The sequence below is a fragment of the Synchiropus splendidus genome, chromosome 1, assembly GCF_027744825.2.
Source record: "Synchiropus splendidus isolate RoL2022-P1 chromosome 1, RoL_Sspl_1.0, whole genome shotgun sequence".
Taxonomy (NCBI): Eukaryota; Metazoa; Chordata; class Actinopteri; order Syngnathiformes; family Callionymidae; genus Synchiropus; species Synchiropus splendidus.
This window is the reverse complement of record NC_071334.1, coordinates 30,632,213-30,653,402: the sequence shown is the minus strand read 5'-3', so window position 1 is coordinate 30,653,402 and position 21,190 is coordinate 30,632,213. Positions and strand designations below refer to the sequence as shown.

Genomic DNA, 21,190 nt, shown 5'->3' with positions numbered 1-21,190 from the left:
ATCAAATATTGATATTCAGTACCTTTCCTGCCTGAGCTCAACCTAACGGCACCACTGCTGCTCCACTCACTTCATATATGTGGTGGTTAAAGGCCACAACAGAAAACCGCTTTTCTGCTCTCTTGAGACTTTGATGGAAAACTCCTCACTAATATTTCACCTTGAGGCTTCTGCTTTTTTTTATATAATACAATATTAATGGACTTATCTGAGCGTTACTATTGCTAAAATCAGCTCAGTTATATTTGCAAAGCACTTTAAAATCCAATCCCACCCCCAAACAAAGGAAGCACGTCCAAACATTTGTCATGGAAATTTTAATTAGGCAGGAAAAATAACCAATTTCAACCTTTACACAGATCACAATGGACAGCTTATGACCAACCTCGGATCAATGTAATGTTACCGGCGGCAAAACCAACAAATGAATTGAAATTGCCACAGAAAAAGAAATCAATCACCTCATCGGATTTCACTACTTGAAGTCATTTTAAACAGGGAGACAAAGTGATAAAAAAAAAAAAAAAATGAAGTCAACAAGATGTGATGGCAAACCATGACGTCAACATAATATAGTGGCTGCTATAATAAAACCATAAGTTACAATGCAAATGAGATTCATCACATATCACAATTGTCAAAATGAAGTCTAAAAAAACGACATAATATTCATGTGATACTGTCTAATCATATCATCCTCATTTCAACCTAGATGAAAAGAAATAAAGCATTCATATAGATCCATCAAGTTCTGAAACAATCGTTTAGGAATAACCTAATTACATTGTTATTATTGAAGATATTAAATTAGGGATGCACGATACATTTCAAGAATTTGATTTTGCCGTCATTCTGAATATGTACTTGTTTCATCAACTTAAATGGCTGTTACAGATGGTTAGAGCAGGTTTGCGACAATATCGCAAGAGAGTCACTCACCTGCTGAAACACTGTACACAGTAGGTGCCAAGAGAGAGGTTTGAATACTGGTAATATCACAGTAACTGACATCATGTGGAGGTGAACAACTGTTAGCTTCTCAGTGGGCAACCAAAGGAAAGTCAAATTGACAAGTGGATCACAAGGGTTTTCTAGTACCCTGTCTGGTTCAAGCCCCTCACATATATATTTTTGACAGCATCCATATTGTGCATCCCTATTTCAAAGTGTATCCTTGGCATTTCATTTAGGGTCACACAAAAATATGACAAAGGCAATGCACATTGCAACACAATCTTGCTAAAATACACATCATGAATAACACGGATTAGGTCAATAAATTCTGTGAATATAAAATATTTCCACAAATCTCACTGCAACAATCTTAGCAACCTTTTCTTGTGGCAATAAACTTTACATATGTGGTACATGGTGCAAAAAATATATATCTCTGTGTGGATGCTGTTAAAGGTTTGCAGCAGGCAGTGCTGGACCATTTATTTGTGATAGCTTAGCGATTATCTGAAAACACTTTTACAAGAAATATCAGTAAATCTTAGTCAGAGCTAGGTTGACAACTTGAACTGCAAAGTGAAAGATTTGGCCCCGAACTACACAACTGGCTGTCCTTTTTTTTCTGCAGTGGAATGTTTTTCTTGACCTGATTCATCTGAAGTAAAATGTCAGACATGGCTGCTTCTGAAACCCAGTCATGTGTGCTGTTGATCCCATCATCTGTGACCCTGCCAGTGAAACCGAGTCCCACTCTTTCTTAGCCGAGAACGGAGGGCCCCTCCTTTATTATTTGTTTTGCTCCAGCATCCGCCTCTTTGCATGATAGCCGATCGTTCCAGTGGCTGCTCTGCTTGTTCAACGCTGACTGGCCTTTTCGTGAAATGGATCGGTGTGTGGTGGCGATCGCATTTCCACATTTCCGCATTACTGGATTAAGTCAATTGGGTCTGATATTATACATCCTGAGCAAACATTGACCCACTTCTCTGTTACATACAAAAAAAAAATGCAAAGAATTGATAACGCTTGTTCAGTGCTTTTTATCACACAACACACACATAGAAAGTGAGTAAAAAGGTGTGCAGTGTTCAAAAGGACACACAATATAATATCAAATGACAACTGAATTGCATCTTTTGGCACACAGAATCAATCACTTATTTTTCCTGCTGGAACACTGTACACAGGGGAGTTCGTGGAGAGCGTGTGTCATCATGACTGTACAGACTCATCACAGCTCTGTTTGTGTTCTTCGAAGACAATTCTGCAAAGCTCGACATTTCCAAACATGGAGAAAGCCCAAAAACATAAGAAAAGAAGAAATAATAGAGAAAAGGCTCATAATACTTGTACTGTATATGTATATATATATATGTATATATATATATATAAAAAAAGCATAATAGTTCTCGCTACAAAGGGGCCAAGGTCTGGAGTTTCACAGTCTTTTGTGTACAACAGTACTGAGTTTTAGTCTTTATGTTGCAGTGACGCTCTGTACATGTGTGTGTTTGTGATGCGGTGTGATACTTTTTAATGCCCTGGTGAAATCCAGCTCCATGCCTATTTTTGATCTTGCTTTTCAAATAATGTGACAGCCGCAGGGGCGTCGCAGCATGTGGTGCGAGAAATATCCGCGCCGAAGTTGGCTCTTATCTTAACCGGTTTAATTTTTTATTCATGTGTGTGATGTTTTCCTTTTTTTTTCAGCGGGAGCTGTAGTGGTTGCCCTTCATTTGCTCAGCATGTCAACATCAGATTCCAGTAGGGTTTCCTTTCCCAAGACAACCGCAGACACCCCCAAACCAGGGTGGAATGTGCTGACTTAGCTCATCGTACAGCCTGCGACCACCATGGTCATGTTTTCTCCATACAGTTCCTGATTGTCTAGCGTCACAGCTAGTTCTATGATACTGGTTTCAAACTTGAAGCAGCCTAAGCTGACAATCCCACCTCTGACACCATTAAGCTATGGAAGCTCAAGGTAGACCATGCTCGGTCATTTGGATTTTAACATGCCTCCAAAAAGGATGGCTCCATTTAGTACGTGAAAAACTTGACACGTTTCTTATCAATGAATGATATAAACCATCAGAACTGTCTGTATTAGCTCTTCGAAGCCAACTCTGCTCCTGCTGCTCTGAATCCTTCTTTATTGACCTAAAATCACATGCGACGAAACTGTTGCTGGTGCGTGCGACTCGCTTGGCGCCCAGTGTTCTTGGGTTCCCACTACAGCTCTGACCATCAACACACACGATTAAATCAATCAGATCATAAAACGCGCCACGTTCGACCGGCTGTCTATTGAAATATGTCTTAACTCGATCACGGCTCACTCATCTCACCAGAGTCAAGAGAGTGTATCATGTAAAGCAAGTAGCACATTCGATTACAAAGTCAAATTAATGAGAGTGGCTACGGATATGGCGATAAATCACACATGAAAATAGAACATGGAAAGAGAGCTGGGAGCAGCTCTGGCCTATTTGTTAGTCTTATAGATTTATTTTTGTGTCTTGTAACCCAATAATCTTTTTTTCTTCCCAGATGCTTGTGATGTTTATTTCAGCCACAGCTTGACTGAGTGTGTGATCTAATGAAGTCTGGTTTCTGACGCCAGCATTCGTCCAGCAACAAGCAGTTGATTTCACTTACACTCATATTTCCTCTCAAACATCCCCCTGTTGAAGGAAGACTGACCATAGGTCGCGTTGCATTTGAACCCCTCCTTTGAACTGCTGAGGTTTGAAGGACAGAGAATCCAGGAATACACTTGCTTCAAATTGAGACAAGACTTTACAAACAATGAAACTGAAAGTATTTCCAGATAAATAAATCAAAGAGGAGAATTTCACTAGCAATTCAGGAAAATTAGCGAGAAAGCAAATTATTTTTCACGCTGTCAATCATATATATTGTTTTCCATTATTGCCACTCATCTGTCATCTACACATAATGTTGAATTCATAGTTTTGTAACAGGGATGATGCCAGCTCATCAAATAATAATAACAATTATAATAATGTGAAACAATCTAACACCCAGCAATATCCATTTGCAATATCACTTTAATTTAAATATGGATTTCCAAGTTGACAGTCATACAGCAGAATGGCCTATGGGTCATGCCATCTTCAGCTCTTTTTACATGACATTTTCCCACATTTTTCCCTCAAAATAACCGGAATCCAAAGGTTAAATTAGTAAATTTTAAACTATCTTGAAATCTCAAAGATGTGAAATGGCAATAGTTGTTGACATTTTTTAATCACAATAAAAAAAATCAACTATATAGTGAAACGTAAATATATTCCTGCATTCCTTTTGCCAAATTTCATTAAAATGTGTTTTTAGATGCAAATGCATGCAAGAAATAAAATAAAATCACAAAAGATTTAAAAAAAAAAATTAAAAATCAGAGTGCTCTAGCAAAAAAAAAAAATGGATCAAATTGTTTGGGTACGACAATCCTTATCAAATCGTTATTTGAGCATCCAGTTAATGTCCATGAAAACACTTTTTGAAAATTCAAAGGACTTTCGTCAGCTTTTTTCGCTCAAGATGTTCACTTGAAAACATATACACAAATTAGAAGGAAATTTGAAACAGAGCGGTAAAACAATGTGCAAGCCCTAGTGTGTGCAGTATGTCTCCAGTATACATGTGTGTGTGCCGGCGTGTCTGCACATGCATGACTGTGTGCATTTTTGTGTATACAATAATGATGCTCCACGGAGCATCTGCTAGCTGCTGCAACATCCACATAACACCTCTTTCAACTTCCCCTTGGCCATCTTTCGCCATGCAGACGAGATCCGAAACAGAACAATACCATTTCGGCTCCTGTCTTTGTTCTGCAGCCTTATAGAAATGAGCGACCTTCAGCTGCAGAGATTTGAAAGCACTTTTGAATAGCTTTACTACAAAGCCCGGCATATCTGCAGTCCAGAGCTCAGCACCAATGCCATGTGTCTGTTTCAAAGCCCTCAAGAGATTTGTGGTCGAAGCATGAGGGAATTATCATTTCTCCAAACCAGTCAGGACTTTCGCCGGGTTTGTGAGTGAACTTGCTGTATTCCTTTCCCACGATGCTTGTTGCTTTACACTTGATCCTTCGTATTGCTTCTTGGGTTTGGTTCGAATAGCCCCGGATTCACGATCTGCCGTTTTGCTTTAGCGGTGTACTCTCACTGAAATGTTTGGTTAACATAACAGAGTCGATGTATACGCAGAGACCCCGGCTCGACAGACTCCTTGCTGTTATAGTCGGCTTGCACTCGCCTGTCATCCGTTAAGTAACACAGATGTGTTGAGAAATTTGATTGATGAGCTCTCTGCGAAACAACAACCCCTCCGATGTGCTTCCACTGTCCCCCTACAAAGTCATGGCAATCCTTCACTAATACTAGCAAGCCTCAACTTCTTTACAAGAACATACATACACATACATTTGTATTTGTGACCAGCCCGTCTCGGCTTCTCCACTCAGATGAATGAGCCACCAATCCTCATGCATCCTTGGCCTCCGTTGACCATTTAATCCGTTCACACAGTCACTTCTGTCTTGCTGTTGGTAACAAAGTAGGGCTGTGTGGGGAGGAAGTGCTGGCTGTGGCTGTGAACTCTGGTGCCATGGAGTTGGTTTGGCTCCAGAATGGTACACTGGGGCCTCTTGTGCCCGTAAGTCTTTCTCCGCCCCACCGTCTCAGTCCCATCCCAGCCCTTCAGCCCCAGACCCATTGCATGCCCAGCTGCAATTGTATTGGAACTGTATGCCAAAGAGCGGCCCATTGTAGCTGAGCTGGAGCCCATGGTTGTCTCCGATGGCCTAGAGAAGCCCATGGATGTGCCACCTGGCATAGTCCCTGCCATATGTGCCAGGGAGGTGGGGCCGAGCCCTGGCGGCTTGCTACTGTGGCTGTGAGCATGAGAGTGAGCACTATGAGAGCTGTGGGCTGCATGGCCGTGGCTGAGCTTAGGTTTCTGGCCGTTCGGCTTCAGTCCCCCGCCGACAGCCCCATGTCGTTCTGTTGGGAGCGTTGAGACGGAGGAGATGCTAGGCATCTCTGTGACATAGGTTGCCACTGGCTCTGGAGTCAGAGGGCCTAAGGAGGTCATTGGTGTGAGGGAGGTCATGTGTGTCATGGACGGCATGGGTTTCATGGAAGCCATTTGTGTGATGGTGGGATTCATGTGGTTGGAGGCCATCGGGTTTGAAGCCATGGGATTGTTGGTCATTGGTGGAGTTATTGATGACATGTTGCCCATTGCTGGTCTTGAGTTGCCCATGGGTTGAAGGGGAAGTCCGCCTTTTGTTGGCAGCTCCATCAGTCGACGCTTGTTGTAGAGTTCACCGTTGTACTTGGCAGCTGTAATAGAACAATTGCAAAACTCTGAATTTGAGGAATTCACTATGGAAAAAAAAAATCAATTCATAACTGCTGTTTATCTCTTTTGCCAGCAAACGTACCACACTCTTCTTTGTTGTTCTTAGTGACACAAAAGATGGCACTGTCAACCAATAATTGTTTAGACTGGTTTATTGCAGACAAACATAAAGTATATTTGATGCTTCACAGCATAAAACGGGAAGCATAATGAGAAGTGTTTTTAAACAACATAATTCAAACAACTCTCTGTGAGTCGCTGAAGTGGAAAACAAGTTAAATACTAGCTCTGACAGTAAACATCATCTTGTTTGCAAATTTTAACCAGAAAAAATCTTCAACTGGGGATGAAGGTTATTTGCACTACATCCTGCTGTTGAGTTCACTTTTACACAACAAAGCCTTTTATTTCAGGGTCAAGCAAATCGCAATCTTACTATACTAATGTAGTCCATTAAGTTGTCCAGCGCGTACTAGAGACAATAATTAATTCATTATCAGCAACTCCACTTGAATAATTCATCACTCAATTTAAAACATGCCAAGTGTTCATCCCTGTGGCCGGTCCTGTTCAAATCGCACTGAAATCTGCAGAAAAAAAATCTCTGAAATACATTCTTCCAGTCATAATATAAACCTCACATTTTCAAATTAGAAACTCAGTGGCCATTTTGCAAATGTTCAGTCATTCATTTGTTTCTGGTGCATCAAATAATCCCAGTAACTATTTCTTCAGCCAATTGAAATGCTCCCTCTCCACCAGTCCTAAGCGCTCATAGTTTTCTGGCCAGCTACAGTATGTACCCACATGACGCATGAGCAAATCTTTGTCCTCTTCCCTCAATACTGAAGATCAGACCAGAACACGGCTTAAGAGTGTCTCACCAAAAACTAGCAGGTGATCCTCCTCATTTCTCCTGGTCTACACAGTAGGATGTTTGTGTCTCAACAACATGCAACATGCATTTTAAGAAACTGAAGGAAGGGTTGAATTCCGAGTGAGCAGACATAATTAAAAGCTCTAAATCTGATTTGAGTGGTTTACAACCTGAGGATTTGTTTGTTTTGCCAAGCGTACTCTGTTCTGGTTTACTGCCATGTATTTATTCCCCTCTGTCAGTCATTGTCACACAGCTCCAGCTATCACTATGAAATATTTTCTGTCTTATCCGTGTTCACAGACGATTCATCCCTCTTTAGCCCTTCTTGTCTCCATGTCCTTGAAGATAAAGTTAACACGCTCTGTGAGTTTGTTGAACGCTGGAACTATAAATCAACGTCATTGCTCAGTGAATGGCAGAGAGACAAGCAAGCACCCTGATGCAAGGATAGAGGGAGCTGTGGGATAAGGAGGTGAGAGGGGGGCAAAGAGTCGGGGCAGAGAATCTCCCCCCTCCAGCTGAGCCGGCACAAGACAGCCCCCGGGGAATCAAACTTGCTCAGGCGACAGGTGAATCAATCCCACGGCACTCAGTTCAGCGGTGCACACATCAAGCGGAGGACGTGAGTGGGAACGGAATACACCGCGGCAGCGTTTGTGTGAGCGCTGCGTGCGTCTGCCTGTGAAAGGCCAGCATCCCACTGGGACTCACACACATTATGCAAAGGAAGAAGAAAAAAAATCAACTAGAGCTACTCTGTAGTCCCTCAGCGCCGATAACATAATGACCTTATTAGGATTAGACTTTGGCTTCAACATGTCTTTGCTGTATTCCACCTCAGTGATGGACGTGCTGCCCTACTTAAAACAACTACAGTCATTAACCTTTGACTTCAGACATTTAACTTCGCCGTCAGACGCATGATATTTACACTCTAACAAATCCAAGTAGTAAAGACCACAGGTTCTGTGTCAGCATTGTGGATCCAAAAAAATCTCAAGGTATCACTTATAACCAATCCAAGCAGATACAATCCTCCCTCAATATCTTCATTTCTCTTATATCCAGCCTTGGAGAACTGGGGGTTGCTGTTTGCTCCAGATATTAGTTTGATGAATAAAAACCCTTAACACCCTTAACCTCCTTTAACAATGAGAGAATATACACATACAGTACTGTGCAAAGGTTTGGAAGTAAAGAAAAATCATGGAATACTGTATACTATATGTTGTATGGGCTTGTTTCTATCAAAGTCTTGGAGTTTGAAGACTATCTTACGTTGTAATTTTGCAGCAAGAGCAAATCTGACTGACTCAGATTCTAAAGAAGAATTTTCATTCCCAGATGAAGATGCTCAATGGTAGAGACACAAAAGGTGACTCTACCATGCGGGTCTGTTTTCCCCGAAGGTCCACAACCGTATAGCGCGTACTGTAGCCATTGCTTTGCTTCACTGTGTCTGTGGAGGCATGGTCAAAACACCACTCATTTGTAGCTATACATGTTTTTACAGGGATGAGGAGAGGTGAAGAGGAGAGTGCAGGCATGGTAGGATGGGTTGAGAGGACCGTCAGGGGTGATCTACGAGAGACAAGTAATACCTAGAGCATAAGGAAAGTGTTATACAACAGCAGTGAGACCTGCCATGATGCACGCTTTCGAGCACATGAGTCAAACTGAATCCCACAAGGCCGTGTGGGGACAGGATTTTGATCCATCCGATCAGGAAGACACAGTACAACCAATGAAGTGTATGAAGGCTGTAATCGGTTGTGAGACAGTCTGGTGTATTTTTTGTTTCAGCAATGACTTGATTGGTTAACCTATATGTGCCTGCAGGGTTGGAACAAAAGCCTGCACCCACACAGCCCGTTTAAGATTCAGTTTGACAGTGCTGCTTCAGAGGAAGTAGCTCCGATCCAAAGACAAGAGAGTCGAATGTGCTCAGGCTTTTATTGGGAGAGACTAGGGAGATTAGAAACCAGTGTATCACAGGGAGGGAAAGAGGGAAAAGTTGGGGAGGTCAGACTCTGATGTGACCATGGAGAGGAGAGACAGGGATAGAAATGTAGGTATCGGGCAAAAGAGGAAGAGGAAAACAAGGACTGAGCTTCATGGATGTGATAGATGATGATCAGAAGGACTGAGGTGGAGGAGTCCAGCTCGCTGAAGGAACCCCGGATGGGAAATGCCAAAAGACAAAGAAGAGGTTGTCAAATTACAGGCAGTCAACTGCATCATCAGTGACTCCCAGACATCAGGACGCTGCAGCCAAACCTGTAATCCTAACCACCTTACAGAGAGACAGGCATATCTGGCCTCAAATTTGACACATTGGTTCCTTGAGCTAACTGTGATTTCAGCCCCTTTATCGCACTGTAGAAGTTGTTTCCTATTCACCATGACTTCTTAATTAAAACATGAAGTTCATATAAAAAGTATGAACGTGAAAGCATGTCTAACAAACTGAATCAAAGTTTCAAGTCTAGAGGTACTGTACAACAAATAAATGAAGGTGCGATAAAAGGCAGCTACAACCCCTTCCAGCCTTTTAAACACGACCCCTGAGTATTAGATGCGAAACACTGTTGGTCAATTGGACTTTTTTTTTTTTAAGTTCTGCAAGTGGAATCACAGCTGAGCATCCAGGGGCCTTTATTAGTTAGTTTTAGTCTGGGCGGATGCTGTTAGAATTCGATAGAGTGACCTTATACGGCTGCACGTGGGGACAGTGGAGAAGGTTATTGATTGGCAGAAGTGCAGCTTATCAGACGAGTTCCCTCGGCCATTGGGGGGAAAAAAGGCAGAGGCAATTAAAGAAAAGGAAAAAGTCAGTTTGGGTTGATGGGAAAGTGTTGCTGAGCCAAGCCTTGTGGTTACTCAGACAGAATTCACAATGGAGGCGGCAAAGACAGCAGCTGATAATCCAAAATGCAAAGGACTGAAACTTTCAAGAGGTGTGTTTTTGATGGTCGTCACATCCTTTCCATCCATCAGAACACAGAAGCAGCGGACCTAAATTAGAAGGTATAGATTTCCCATCAGTTACACCAAGGTTCCTTTCAGAAACCACTTGTGAAATAGAAGTGCTGTGGCATGCGAGAGCCCCCTTCAATTAAAGATATAGAATCAGATAAGCGCCGATAGAGATCAGCGGGCCAATCATCCCGAGAGGAGTGATCTGGAAGAGTGCTGGTTTGAAGGAGGAAGGTCAGGGCTTGAAGAGGAGAGAGCAGATGCAGAAGGCGGATGCAACAGGGGAAAAAAAAAAAGCATAATGGCAAGTGCCAAGAAAATTGTGGGATGGAGATGATGCAGGTGATGAGAAATGGGGAACAGTGGGCGGGAGCTCAATGGGAAATGAAGGGACAGATCGGTCCAGGTGGACTGCATTGGACTTGGGTATGAGTGGGAGGATGTCACGATGAGGCATTGCATGTAAAAAGACTAAGCATTATGAATTAAAGAAACTAGAGCACTATGGCGAACCTGTGAATTGGCTTGAAGCACAACAGTCGGTTGAAAGTAGCTTTCTCGTGGCTCATCTTTGTCTAAAGTAGGGAGGACTCTTCAACATTAGACACTGGTGGATAGGAAATGGTGACATCCGTCACGTTTGGTATCTATCACTCTTTTATTTGCTCTTAAGCTACTGCTTTGCTGGGCTCAAAGCAGCTCCAGGGCTTTCTGAGTTTACTTCTGTGATGTATACAATACTGAAGCCAGGGATCAGCCAAACCACTCAGATATTTACCCTCATTCCTATGCGATTGTTTGGTTAATACTAATGAGTTTTTGACAGTTAGTTCACAAGACCTACACAAGAGAAAGCCTTTTATTTTGAGTTATTTTATGATAGATTTGTTTCAGTCAATATCCAAATTAGTTTGTTGGACATATATGTGTCGAAACCGACTATTGAAGAGCATTAGCAGGCCACTGTTATATTGTCAAGCTGAAGTAAAAAGGTGTTAAGCTTCTGACAAACGATTAGGTTCTACAGTATGTATATTTCAACAAGGATCCCATGTGTCATTTTAGAGCCTGGACTGGGTTTTTGTTCCAACCCATCAAGCTCACACCGTTTAACCCAGGGGTCAGAAATCTTTTAGCAACCGCAGGCTACCCCAAGGGCACTGCGTGACCCGAAGGGCTGCCATCGGTTCAACACACACTTCTGAAATCATGATATCTAATGGATAATAAATGACATTCCTCTTAAATACTTGTCCCATTGCTGAGTTTTCACAATAATTACCAATGGTGTTACAAAAAGGGAACCAGAAAATCAAACATAATAAGATGGTTACTACATGATTTTTTTTTGTTTTGTTTAACAGCCCATGGTCTCTGCTTGCTACCTGGTACCCATGGGCACCATTTGGTGACCCCTGATTTAACCTACCAGGTGTCAGCTGAAACAATAAACATCTGACTGACAATCAACTTATTACAGTTAGTTCTGGTTGGAACAACTGTGGCCCTTGTGGCCCTTGTTGCAGGGTGACCCTTCAAATGAAGGAGCCAAAGGCCCAGAGAGACGGTTCAGATAAATGCTACAAGATGACAGTCATTATGAAGGCATGAGAATAGCTTTAGATTAGGAGTTCTGAGACAGTTTCCGGGTCACCGTCCAAAGAAGATGCAGAAATGACAGGCTCTTATTGCCACGAGGAATCAGCCATGCAAACAAGCATGCAGCTTTTTTGTTCTATATTCAAGTACAGTGACTCTCATCCATAGGGCTGAGGCTCATGCTTGGGCCCGAGCACCTCCTAGAGGGCCGCAAAAACTTTTTTCTTTTACACCTCTGGGCCTCCAGGCGCTCAGCCTTAATACCTTGGCCACATATGGTGGCAGTAGAGTGTCATTGTATTGACTTAGCAGCTGCAATTTTGTGATAGTTACCAAGTATGGAGAAGTTCAAATTTTATAGAGATCTTTTTTATTTTGAAAATAAAATATTTTATTTCATTATATTTTGACATTTTATTCAGAATTTTATTAATGACATACAGTTTTATCAATTTTCTGCAAGTGTATTTTTTCTTATTTTCTTTAGTAAATTTGATGAATACGACTTGCACCAGGTTCTGCCGCTGGTTGGACTTTTTCATTGACAAATACATCTTTGAGATGAAAAAAAAAAAACACTAATATGGTAATAATTGTAATGCTTTCAAATTAACACTTGTGTTTGAGTGCTTGAGAGCAAAGACAAGCGTCAGAGTCAGTAAAACTGCATCCTCGTCCTCCTTTTGTAGCGTCTTTGCGAGCCTGCGCTGATCTATAAGTGCTGCTGTCTGTCTGCCTCCACTATGATAGATCGCTTCCTCTCTTTGTCTTATATTAGTGCAAAGTGTTGAGTCGAGAAAGGCCCCCCTTTTGTTCTTTGATCCTGTGACACAGGACAATTTTTCATTTCAGACGGCTTCACAATTTCGTGTTATCAGTCGCGGCTGTGCTGGAACTACCTTGGCATTTCTGATGTCTCCTTTTGAACCGTTATCTGGGGAGTCTAAATATAATCTCGCCATTCCACTGATGATCTGTCATATGTTTTCCTCTGTACTTAAAAGTAAAGCCAAAATTGCTCATCTTTAAATCAACGCTCAGCCTATTTGGATTTTGAGGAACGGTTTATGACATTGCCTTTCACGCGTCGTGTGAATAGTTTGACACCCACACATGTCACAGCCGTCGTACACTTTTTGCTCCTTGGCATGTCGGCGGAGACGTTGACAGGCTGCATCTATTATGATAATTTTCTAATAAAGGCGCGATATGCAGAGAAATCGACTCGTATTGTGTGGCTCCTTATGGGATCTCAGAATGAAGCCTGGTAATAAACAACCTGACTGCAAACAGAAAATCCACAGGTTCATGTCGGATAAGTTTGGCAATGTGAAAGTGATGCACCTGCCAATAGCAGTCAGGCATGGTGAGACATTCAAATCAGATGGTAAGTGGCACGTCCATGATCCAGACAGCTTTATCTTCAAGCTGTTTGGATTTACAGCAGCAGAACTGACACGTGACTCATTCTTCCTGCAGACCTCCTGACCCACGCAGAAGTAATATTTGGGGTTAAACAACACAATCCGTATTAGGGTTTTTTTTTTTGTCATTCAGTGCAGCTGACGGTGACAGATGGTGACTTCCCTATAAAAGATGAGCACGCTCTGTGTTACCCACTTATGATCAGAGATGGCAACAACAGCTGGCAAATCAACAACCCAATTTTACAAAATAACATTAAAGATGCTGCCATTCTCAAAGTGTGAAATGAATTTCATTAGTTTAATAAATGTAACGGACACTGATACTCACCCACTGCCTTTAATGATGCGTACTTGTTCAGATCTTTGTTTTGCTGCTGCTGTTGCTGCTGCTGCTGCTGCTGTTGCTGCTGCTGCTGCTGTTGTTGCTGTTCATAGACGTGGGTCAGCTGGCTGAGGGCGGGATATGGATGCTGCTGGCCAAGGTTGGAGCTCTGGCTCATGTTGTTGTTGATCTGACCACCCTCTGTCGGAGAAGACACATGCGGGATAACGTTTAATAGCAGGTTCAACACAGTGTAAACGCCACTTCAGTGGTTTTAAGAACAGATGTGGTCAAGTGTACTACAGATTCCACATAGAGAGGAATGTGGCGTCATGACAAAATACAATGTACAAGTTTTCTTGCAGCAAAAACTTTCAATTTTAATTCATACAAGCAGATGTGTGCGCAAAAGTTAGATCATTATCTTGACGAACAAAATACCGGATCTTTTTATCAAATAATTCAGTGGTATTTGGGAGAAGACAGGAAGTGTGGCAGGCAGACGAATAAACTGAAATACCCAGGCGATATTTCTGTCCTGATATTTGGGATATATTTAGCCTGAGGTCACACTAGCTTTCAGAGACGCAGCGTATACCATCGCAGATTTTTTAAATAAAGCATGTTATACGTGTTTCCATAGTGATACAGGAAGTCACTTCTTCAAAAAAAAAATCCAGCTCAGACAAATAGTCTGACGTGGGATATTCTGGGCTTTGTATCATTAGAGAGCCACCTGTGAATGCTGTGCACCCACATTTGCAGGGACACATCCAGGTCACATGTTGAGTCACTGCCTTATTTGGCAAGAGCAACGTCAGGATTTAGAGCATATCTATTTGAGTTTGAAGAAACCATGGAAACAAGTTCAAGTCAAGCTGCTTGGCTACATTGAAATATAATACATTCAGAATGTCATTCAGACACAGCAGCCGTTGTGCAGGCTCAAAATAAAGAGCGTAATAGGTCCACCACATAAACAGCTTTTCAACCCTGCTGTAATTGATTAGTCAATGGATCAGACTTCCGCCACGCTTGTGTTGCATAATCTCTAGCTCCCCTGGAATAAAACAGATGGAGTGATGACGGGGAGAAAGGAAGGCTGTCAGTCCGGCACAGTCTCACGGTCTCACTTAAAGGCTCTGTCGAATTCTAGAACGACTGTGGGAATTCAGAGGACACGTTCCGCAGAGATGCTCCACTGCCGCTTCAAGACCACCTGTTAATTGTAAACTGCTGTTTCATAAATCTGAGGCGTCCGGTGCAGACAATCCTCTAAAAAGCCTCGACAAGGCCCTGCACCATTTCAGAAGTATGTTTACAAGTGATGAAAAAGAAAAGGATTTGAAGTCAGAATAAGGCATCGGATGTCATAATAAACAACATGTTTATCAACAGAGGACAGTAGTCTGGAAGAGAGGGTTGGAAAATCTTTAGTGTTGCTCAACTTTCATGCATGAATGATTGAGATTACTGGTGAACCAAATTATGTTTTTTGTGTATTGACTGTCATTGCGACTGCTTGTTAGCAACCACTACAGTTCTGACTGCGTTCATAATATAGATACATATTAAGTCACTTGGCTAGAAAGGCAAGACAAACGGAAAGTGTGGCCTGACTTTTGTTTTACACTGGTCACTAGAAAAGTGCTCTCTGAAAACCGCTGCTCAGTATAGCTCTGGGAGATTCTAGATTCTGGAAGAGCACCATCTATGTGAGGGATGGTCGTCCTGGCAGGGAAATTAGTTGGATATTGGTTATTTTATCCAGCTCCCACGGAGACTCTCTCCTGCAGCATGTGTGTTCTGTGGTCTGTGAGCACGCTATCAATCGCAAAAACAATTTAGCCCCCAAAATATCACTGTCAGAACCTGTTCTGGCTCCTTGTTATGGCACATAAACTGTTTTGTATATTTATAAAGAGTAAATAGTCTTTACAAATACACAAATGCAACTACAGTCAGCACAAATCGCTATTGTGCTATGAATTGAATCTGACAAATAATCGCAATATAAACCAGAAGCATGATATAAATCAAAACTTTACAACAAAAACTAACTAGTCAGTTCTATAATAATCAGTGCTTCAGTGATGTGTGTCCTAAACGCCATCTATTTAAAAACACCCTTTCATTGCATACCTAGTGGGTTTTTGTATTTTTGGTTTACATTCGCTTAAAGTAAATGATTTTCCAGTATTGACAAAGGTTAATGGGAGGGAGGAGACTGGAGAAGAAAAACAGCCGCAGAGGTAGTAATAAGGGAGCGATAGATCTTGGGACGTTGACTTATGGCGACGGTGAAACCTCTTTTTGGTCCAGGATAATAGGATTTTTCTCAATTCAACCTTTACCTGCAGTGATGATGGAAGCTGTCCTTTTCAAAGGCAGCCCAAATGAAGAGTGCTAGACCAAATGAGTACAATGATAATGGACTTTATCTTTTTATGTCGCACAATTGGAAAATTCAATATCCCATCAAAGCACAGCAGCACCTTCTGAATCCTTATTATCAAGTACCCCAGTTTTGGAGCCAATCCATTAACATAAATGGGAAACACATTGTAAAACCCTCTATTATACAGAAATGTTATAAGAGCTAAATTGGCAGTGTGCAAATTCATAAAAATGTGTTGTGATAAACGGAATTGTGAAAAGGCCCGGGAGAGCCCCAGTGTATTGAAATGAACTCTTATCTTTTCTGCCACATTGGCTTAATACGTGACAAACTGGCAAATCAAATTACATTCTCACTGAACCAGAAAAAAACATCTGGTAACAACTTTATTGTGTTTGTATAGAGGAATAGCTTCCCAGTTAGGGAGCTTTTGGCAGCGATGGAGCTCTGTATGGTACGGCAATGGGACGCTAATCTATCAGGGTGCTGACGTGGGAACATACAAGCGCAGAGGTGTCAAGTAATTCATAATAGCAATCATGCTAGTCATCATTTCATATCAGGATAATTTCATTTTTTCCATGAAAACTTCATAAACAATACTGTTAAAATATCACATTGTAAAGTTGATGCCTGAACAGCACCACATTTTTCCAAAACAAAAAAGCAGGTTAACAGAATATTATCGATTTTTTCTATTCGGATTGTCTCTCATGAACTCATCATAAATTCCTTGACCTCTCTGCAGCAAGCCACACTGTTGTTGTGATGTTTGAGTTTGCCATACTCATCGAGGGATGATTGCTAGCTGTCCTTGGCACGTCCATCAGACTGACGTGAGCCGAAGGCCCCACAAGCACAGCAAACTGAGAAACACACACCAACCCAGTCATCACACACACGCTTTATTAAAATGTTTATATTTATTTGATAATATAAATACAATAACGGGTGGGTCAATAAACCCTTTTTATGTTCGAAAATGTGATTCCTTTGTACGTCTCTCCTCAAACACTCCTCAGGACCATTGCAACTGAAAAGCATAATCTGTGATGTGTGTTTTTTCCCAGCGAGGTGAGAAAACCCATCCATCAACAGCCTGCTTGCTTGGTCAGGTGGCATCTGTACATCAGGTCGGCTCATTAAAATAATCCTCAGAGTCTTATAAGTGACATTAAAAAAGTCAAATGTTAACATTGCAGACGGCTGCTGAATAATTCATTAAGAGAACGGGCTTATTTTATTCAACTGGTGTTATCACATAGAAGTTTAATCCTGTTTCCCGCTTAGCCTTTGACCTTGTGCAGTTAGCATGCTGCCATGTAGTTTATTCCCACTGAGCAGTGTCCACTGTCATCTTCAATGTCTGGTTTAGTTTTACTTTTAACAGTCTATTCTATTCTATCTTAAATTGTTTTTTTGCTCATGACTCTTTTGATAGAGTTTATAGTCATTGGGGTGTATTTGAGATCTGCATCAACACCTGTGATCCAGGGAAACATCTAGATTACATTTTTGAATTGAATTCTATTTTCCCGTTATTGTGAACACATTGTGATCATTTTTCTGATGACAGTACACATGTAGTGTGAGAGTGTAGTGTTTTCATTATTTTGTAATAGGTGTTTTTTTTCCATCTCATTATTGAAAACTAATTTATGTGAGTTTTATTGATTGATCAACTGACATAATTTTGTCAGATGTGTTTTAATATTTCATAATTCTTCTAGACCCTGCAAAATGCAAAATGTAACTCCCTGAAAGACCACATTACACACCATGACAGTAGGGGGGGTCCTGTCAAAGACAAAGTGCTTAAAAACAATGGGAGAACTTAAAAATAATATAATATAATAAATATAATGGGAAAAGAAATTAGAATGTAAGACATTATATTAACAGGTGCAGTTATACCAAATTATAACATTTTAAAATTGAATTTAAATTATGGAAATCTTTTAATATTTTTGAAATCTTTTTTCATGTATATTATATTTTAATATGAAGAAGTGAGGGCCAAATATATCTGTGAAGGAACTGTATTTCAAAATATATTTAAAGTTTAATTTCGATTCATTTCATGGACCAGAAATAAGAAGACAAAAGGAGACAATCAAGTCCCAAAACAAATAACTTTTTCCAGTCGAAATGTCATGTAGCCATTTGACACACTTCGACATGATCAGTTTTGTAGTTTTACCCTGACCTCACGAGGGCCACATAAATACAGTGAAAGTGATGAACGTTCTTTTGAATTTTTGATGTCTTGATAATGTAATCTATTTATATTTATTAATATTATTATTGAATTACATATGAAGCCAAGTACCATACTGACAACTAAAGTACCATATTTAGTAATGGTAGTAATACACAAATAATGGAGGAAATACAGTTCCTTAGTCATTAATTCTATGTTTGGTCTCGCTTGTGGAAATTCATTTTCTTTTTTTTTTGGATGGGGATTTTTATGTGTCATCATACCGCCCTGAACTACATTTCAATCTGACTTTTATCCCCACAATATTCATGACATTTTTCTCTGAGATTATTGGACCGAAAGCAGACCTCCATCTGCTGACAGCACCTCAATAGCAATCGGGTGTTTTTGGACGATTGCACAGACATAAAAACATCATTACAGCCGTCCTGGAACACAGGTGAACAGATTCCGTCCAGACGCAGTTATTCTCTCACTGGCGGAGCAGAACAAAAAACACCACAATCCCTCATGCTGTAGTCTGTGGGAGATACTCTTGATGCAACATGAAGGTCGTACCTCGAATGTCTGCTGAAAATTCTGAAAACAGTGGGGCATTAGAATTAGTAGCATCACCATTGAGTCCCTCTCTAACCCACGAGAAAGTAGTGCTTCTCTGGTTGCTGAATCTGAAGCGGCACAGAATTAACGCTTCAACTACAGTAAAGATACAACCATAACTCAACAGAGACACAGTGGGAACACGAACAACAACCAGAAACACAGACACTTTGCGGATGATTTCCAAAATGAGTCACACTATCATTTTTCAACACCGCTGTAATGCGATTAGTCTCATGTGGTGAATTTCAACACGCTAGACCGGCTGTAGCACCGCTCCACTCTTGGCAGCAGGTCACCGTCTTCACCCGGAGAGTCATCAGAACCCAGCTGGCAGCTCTTGAAGCTATATGCAGCTCCTACTGTCTCCACTGCCATTAGCAATTGGTATGAGCTCACTCACTCTTGCTGCACAAAGATCTGGCTGGCAAACAGGAAAGCAGGACTGACGTTAATAGACTGACTCTGGACCACAAGGACCTCGCCGCAACCTTCCCTTTAGAATTCGACTAGTCCTCCTGTAGAGTTGGAAATTTAGGTTTTATTGTTGAATACAATGTATAGATGAATGAATTTAAAAAGGAAAAAGGAAAAAAAAAACATGTCCTTAGGGCTGACAGTGAGGGGTCTGGCACAAGCCAGCTAGTTCTGAATGAGCCATAAAAAGCCATACATGTGCATGTCGAAACCTTCAAAAGCCTCTAACAGCCAGGTGACCTCCAAGACCACCACCATTTCATCTGTCCCAATGTTTCCTGAACATTTGTTGCATTTTATGATTGTACCTCATGAGGCATGCACATTCTTTAGTAATTATTTTTATTTACTTATTTATTTTGACCATTTAGTTGCAGCATATTGAATCACAGCCATTGGTTAAGATCAACAAACAAAGTCGCATGCATATTACTGGCTCCTCCCTTTTGCCCGAGGTGGTACAAAATGACTCCTACATCAAGTTTAAACTTCAGCTAATCTAGTTGAGCATTGTCTTTCAGAAGCTTTGCAAGCGTGCACATCCTGTGCGGTTCATTGTGACAAACGTAAACTACTCTCGACGAGTGTATTGTGCGAGTGCTTCAAATTGGATTACAGCAGTATTGAGACTTTGTGCATCAATCATGGAAAGAGGCTCAAAAGCAGCATTTCCATTAAATACTCTGCAGATTAGTACAGTGGAATTTCAAAGGGATCGACATATATTTGGCTGCCGACGGATGCCACAGCTTGCACCTTACTGCAAAATCAGAGACGGCAAGATTTACATGAAATCACACTGCAGGGTGAAGGCGCTGCAGTGTCAGGATTAGAGTAAGTGTGGCTGCGCTGATGAGACAGCGTGTGGATGACAAGCTTATGATTGCCAGGTAACAGACAGTCAGCAACGCGCAACCTGAGTGTGCACTATGCACTGCAGAGGCATGCAGCAACTAAACAGACAGAGATTTCAAAGCCTTTAGAAAGCAGACATGCGGCTCCTGTGAGTAAGGCAATTCTCTGGATACAGGAAGGGATTTTCTCTCATGTCCCAGACAAAAATATATTCTATTCGACATCGAGAAGAGATGTAAATAGAGTAGACAACACATAAATCCATGTCCCTTGATGTGTGCTGTATAGTGTACACAAGAAAAAAGAAAGAGAGAGAGAGAGAGGCGGGGACATCAGAGAGCCGGCGCACATGTATGTAGGAGTGCTTTTATCACTGGCTGCGCTCCATTGCTACTGGCTCTACAGTGAAATCTAACTGTTCCTTTGATTTGAGGCTGAAAACCCAGAGCAGCTGACTCATGGTTTATTCCTTATTTTACTTGGATCCACAACAGTCGGAACCCTCCTCTTTCCGCAAACTCCTCTGTCATTAGTCAACCTACTCTCTCTTTCCCACTCGTGTCATGGCAACAGCGTAGTATTTTCTGCTCTGCAGCACGCGGCGAGTTCACATTGTCACCCGCGCCCACTTATCAACAGGCCGTCCGGCTGTACTGTACCGAAAAAGTCATTGTTATGCAACCTATGTGTGCTGCCTACTGCTTGCTCACTCTGTCTGTTCACTGCGTCTTGTTTCGTCTGATCTCTGTGACAGTACAACTAGATCTGAAGTCTGTACTAGCAGTGATTAAAATTTCAAGACAGTATACCTGAGCAATCGTAGTGTACGTGGTACAAGCGTTTATGTTCTGTATTGCTCAACATTCTGACTGTTTCCGTTTGCTGCTCAAGAGCCCTGCTAATATTGAGGTCACCACAACCATCTGTTCAAAGGGAGAGAGCAACTGTGGGCATAAATATCACTTTCCTTCCATTTGGAATAATGACTTCATATATTTCACAACTTAGCTTTCAGCCTCTCTGTCAAGTGATTGACCTGACTCATTTTCAGCTGCTGCAAGAACCGGGTTCATGATCCAAAGTTCATGAC

At 41.4% G+C, this 21,190-nt stretch overlaps 1 protein-coding gene across 1 annotated transcript in view; it reads right to left on the bottom strand.

The window, feature by feature from the left end:
- Positions 1–311: 311 nt before the first annotated feature.
- The window catches only part of shisa9a (shisa family member 9a), a 52,117-nt gene continuing 31,238 nt past the window's right edge, over positions 312–21,190 (bottom strand). Inside the window, exons 3-4 of the mRNA XM_053868886.1 lie at positions 13,556–13,750; positions 312–6,326 (exon numbers count right to left, since the gene is read on the bottom strand). Coding sequence (XP_053724861.1) covers positions 5,503–6,326; positions 13,556–13,750 — 1,019 coding nt within the window. The 3' untranslated portion in view covers positions 312–5,502. The remainder of the gene's footprint in view (positions 6,327–13,555; positions 13,751–21,190) is intronic.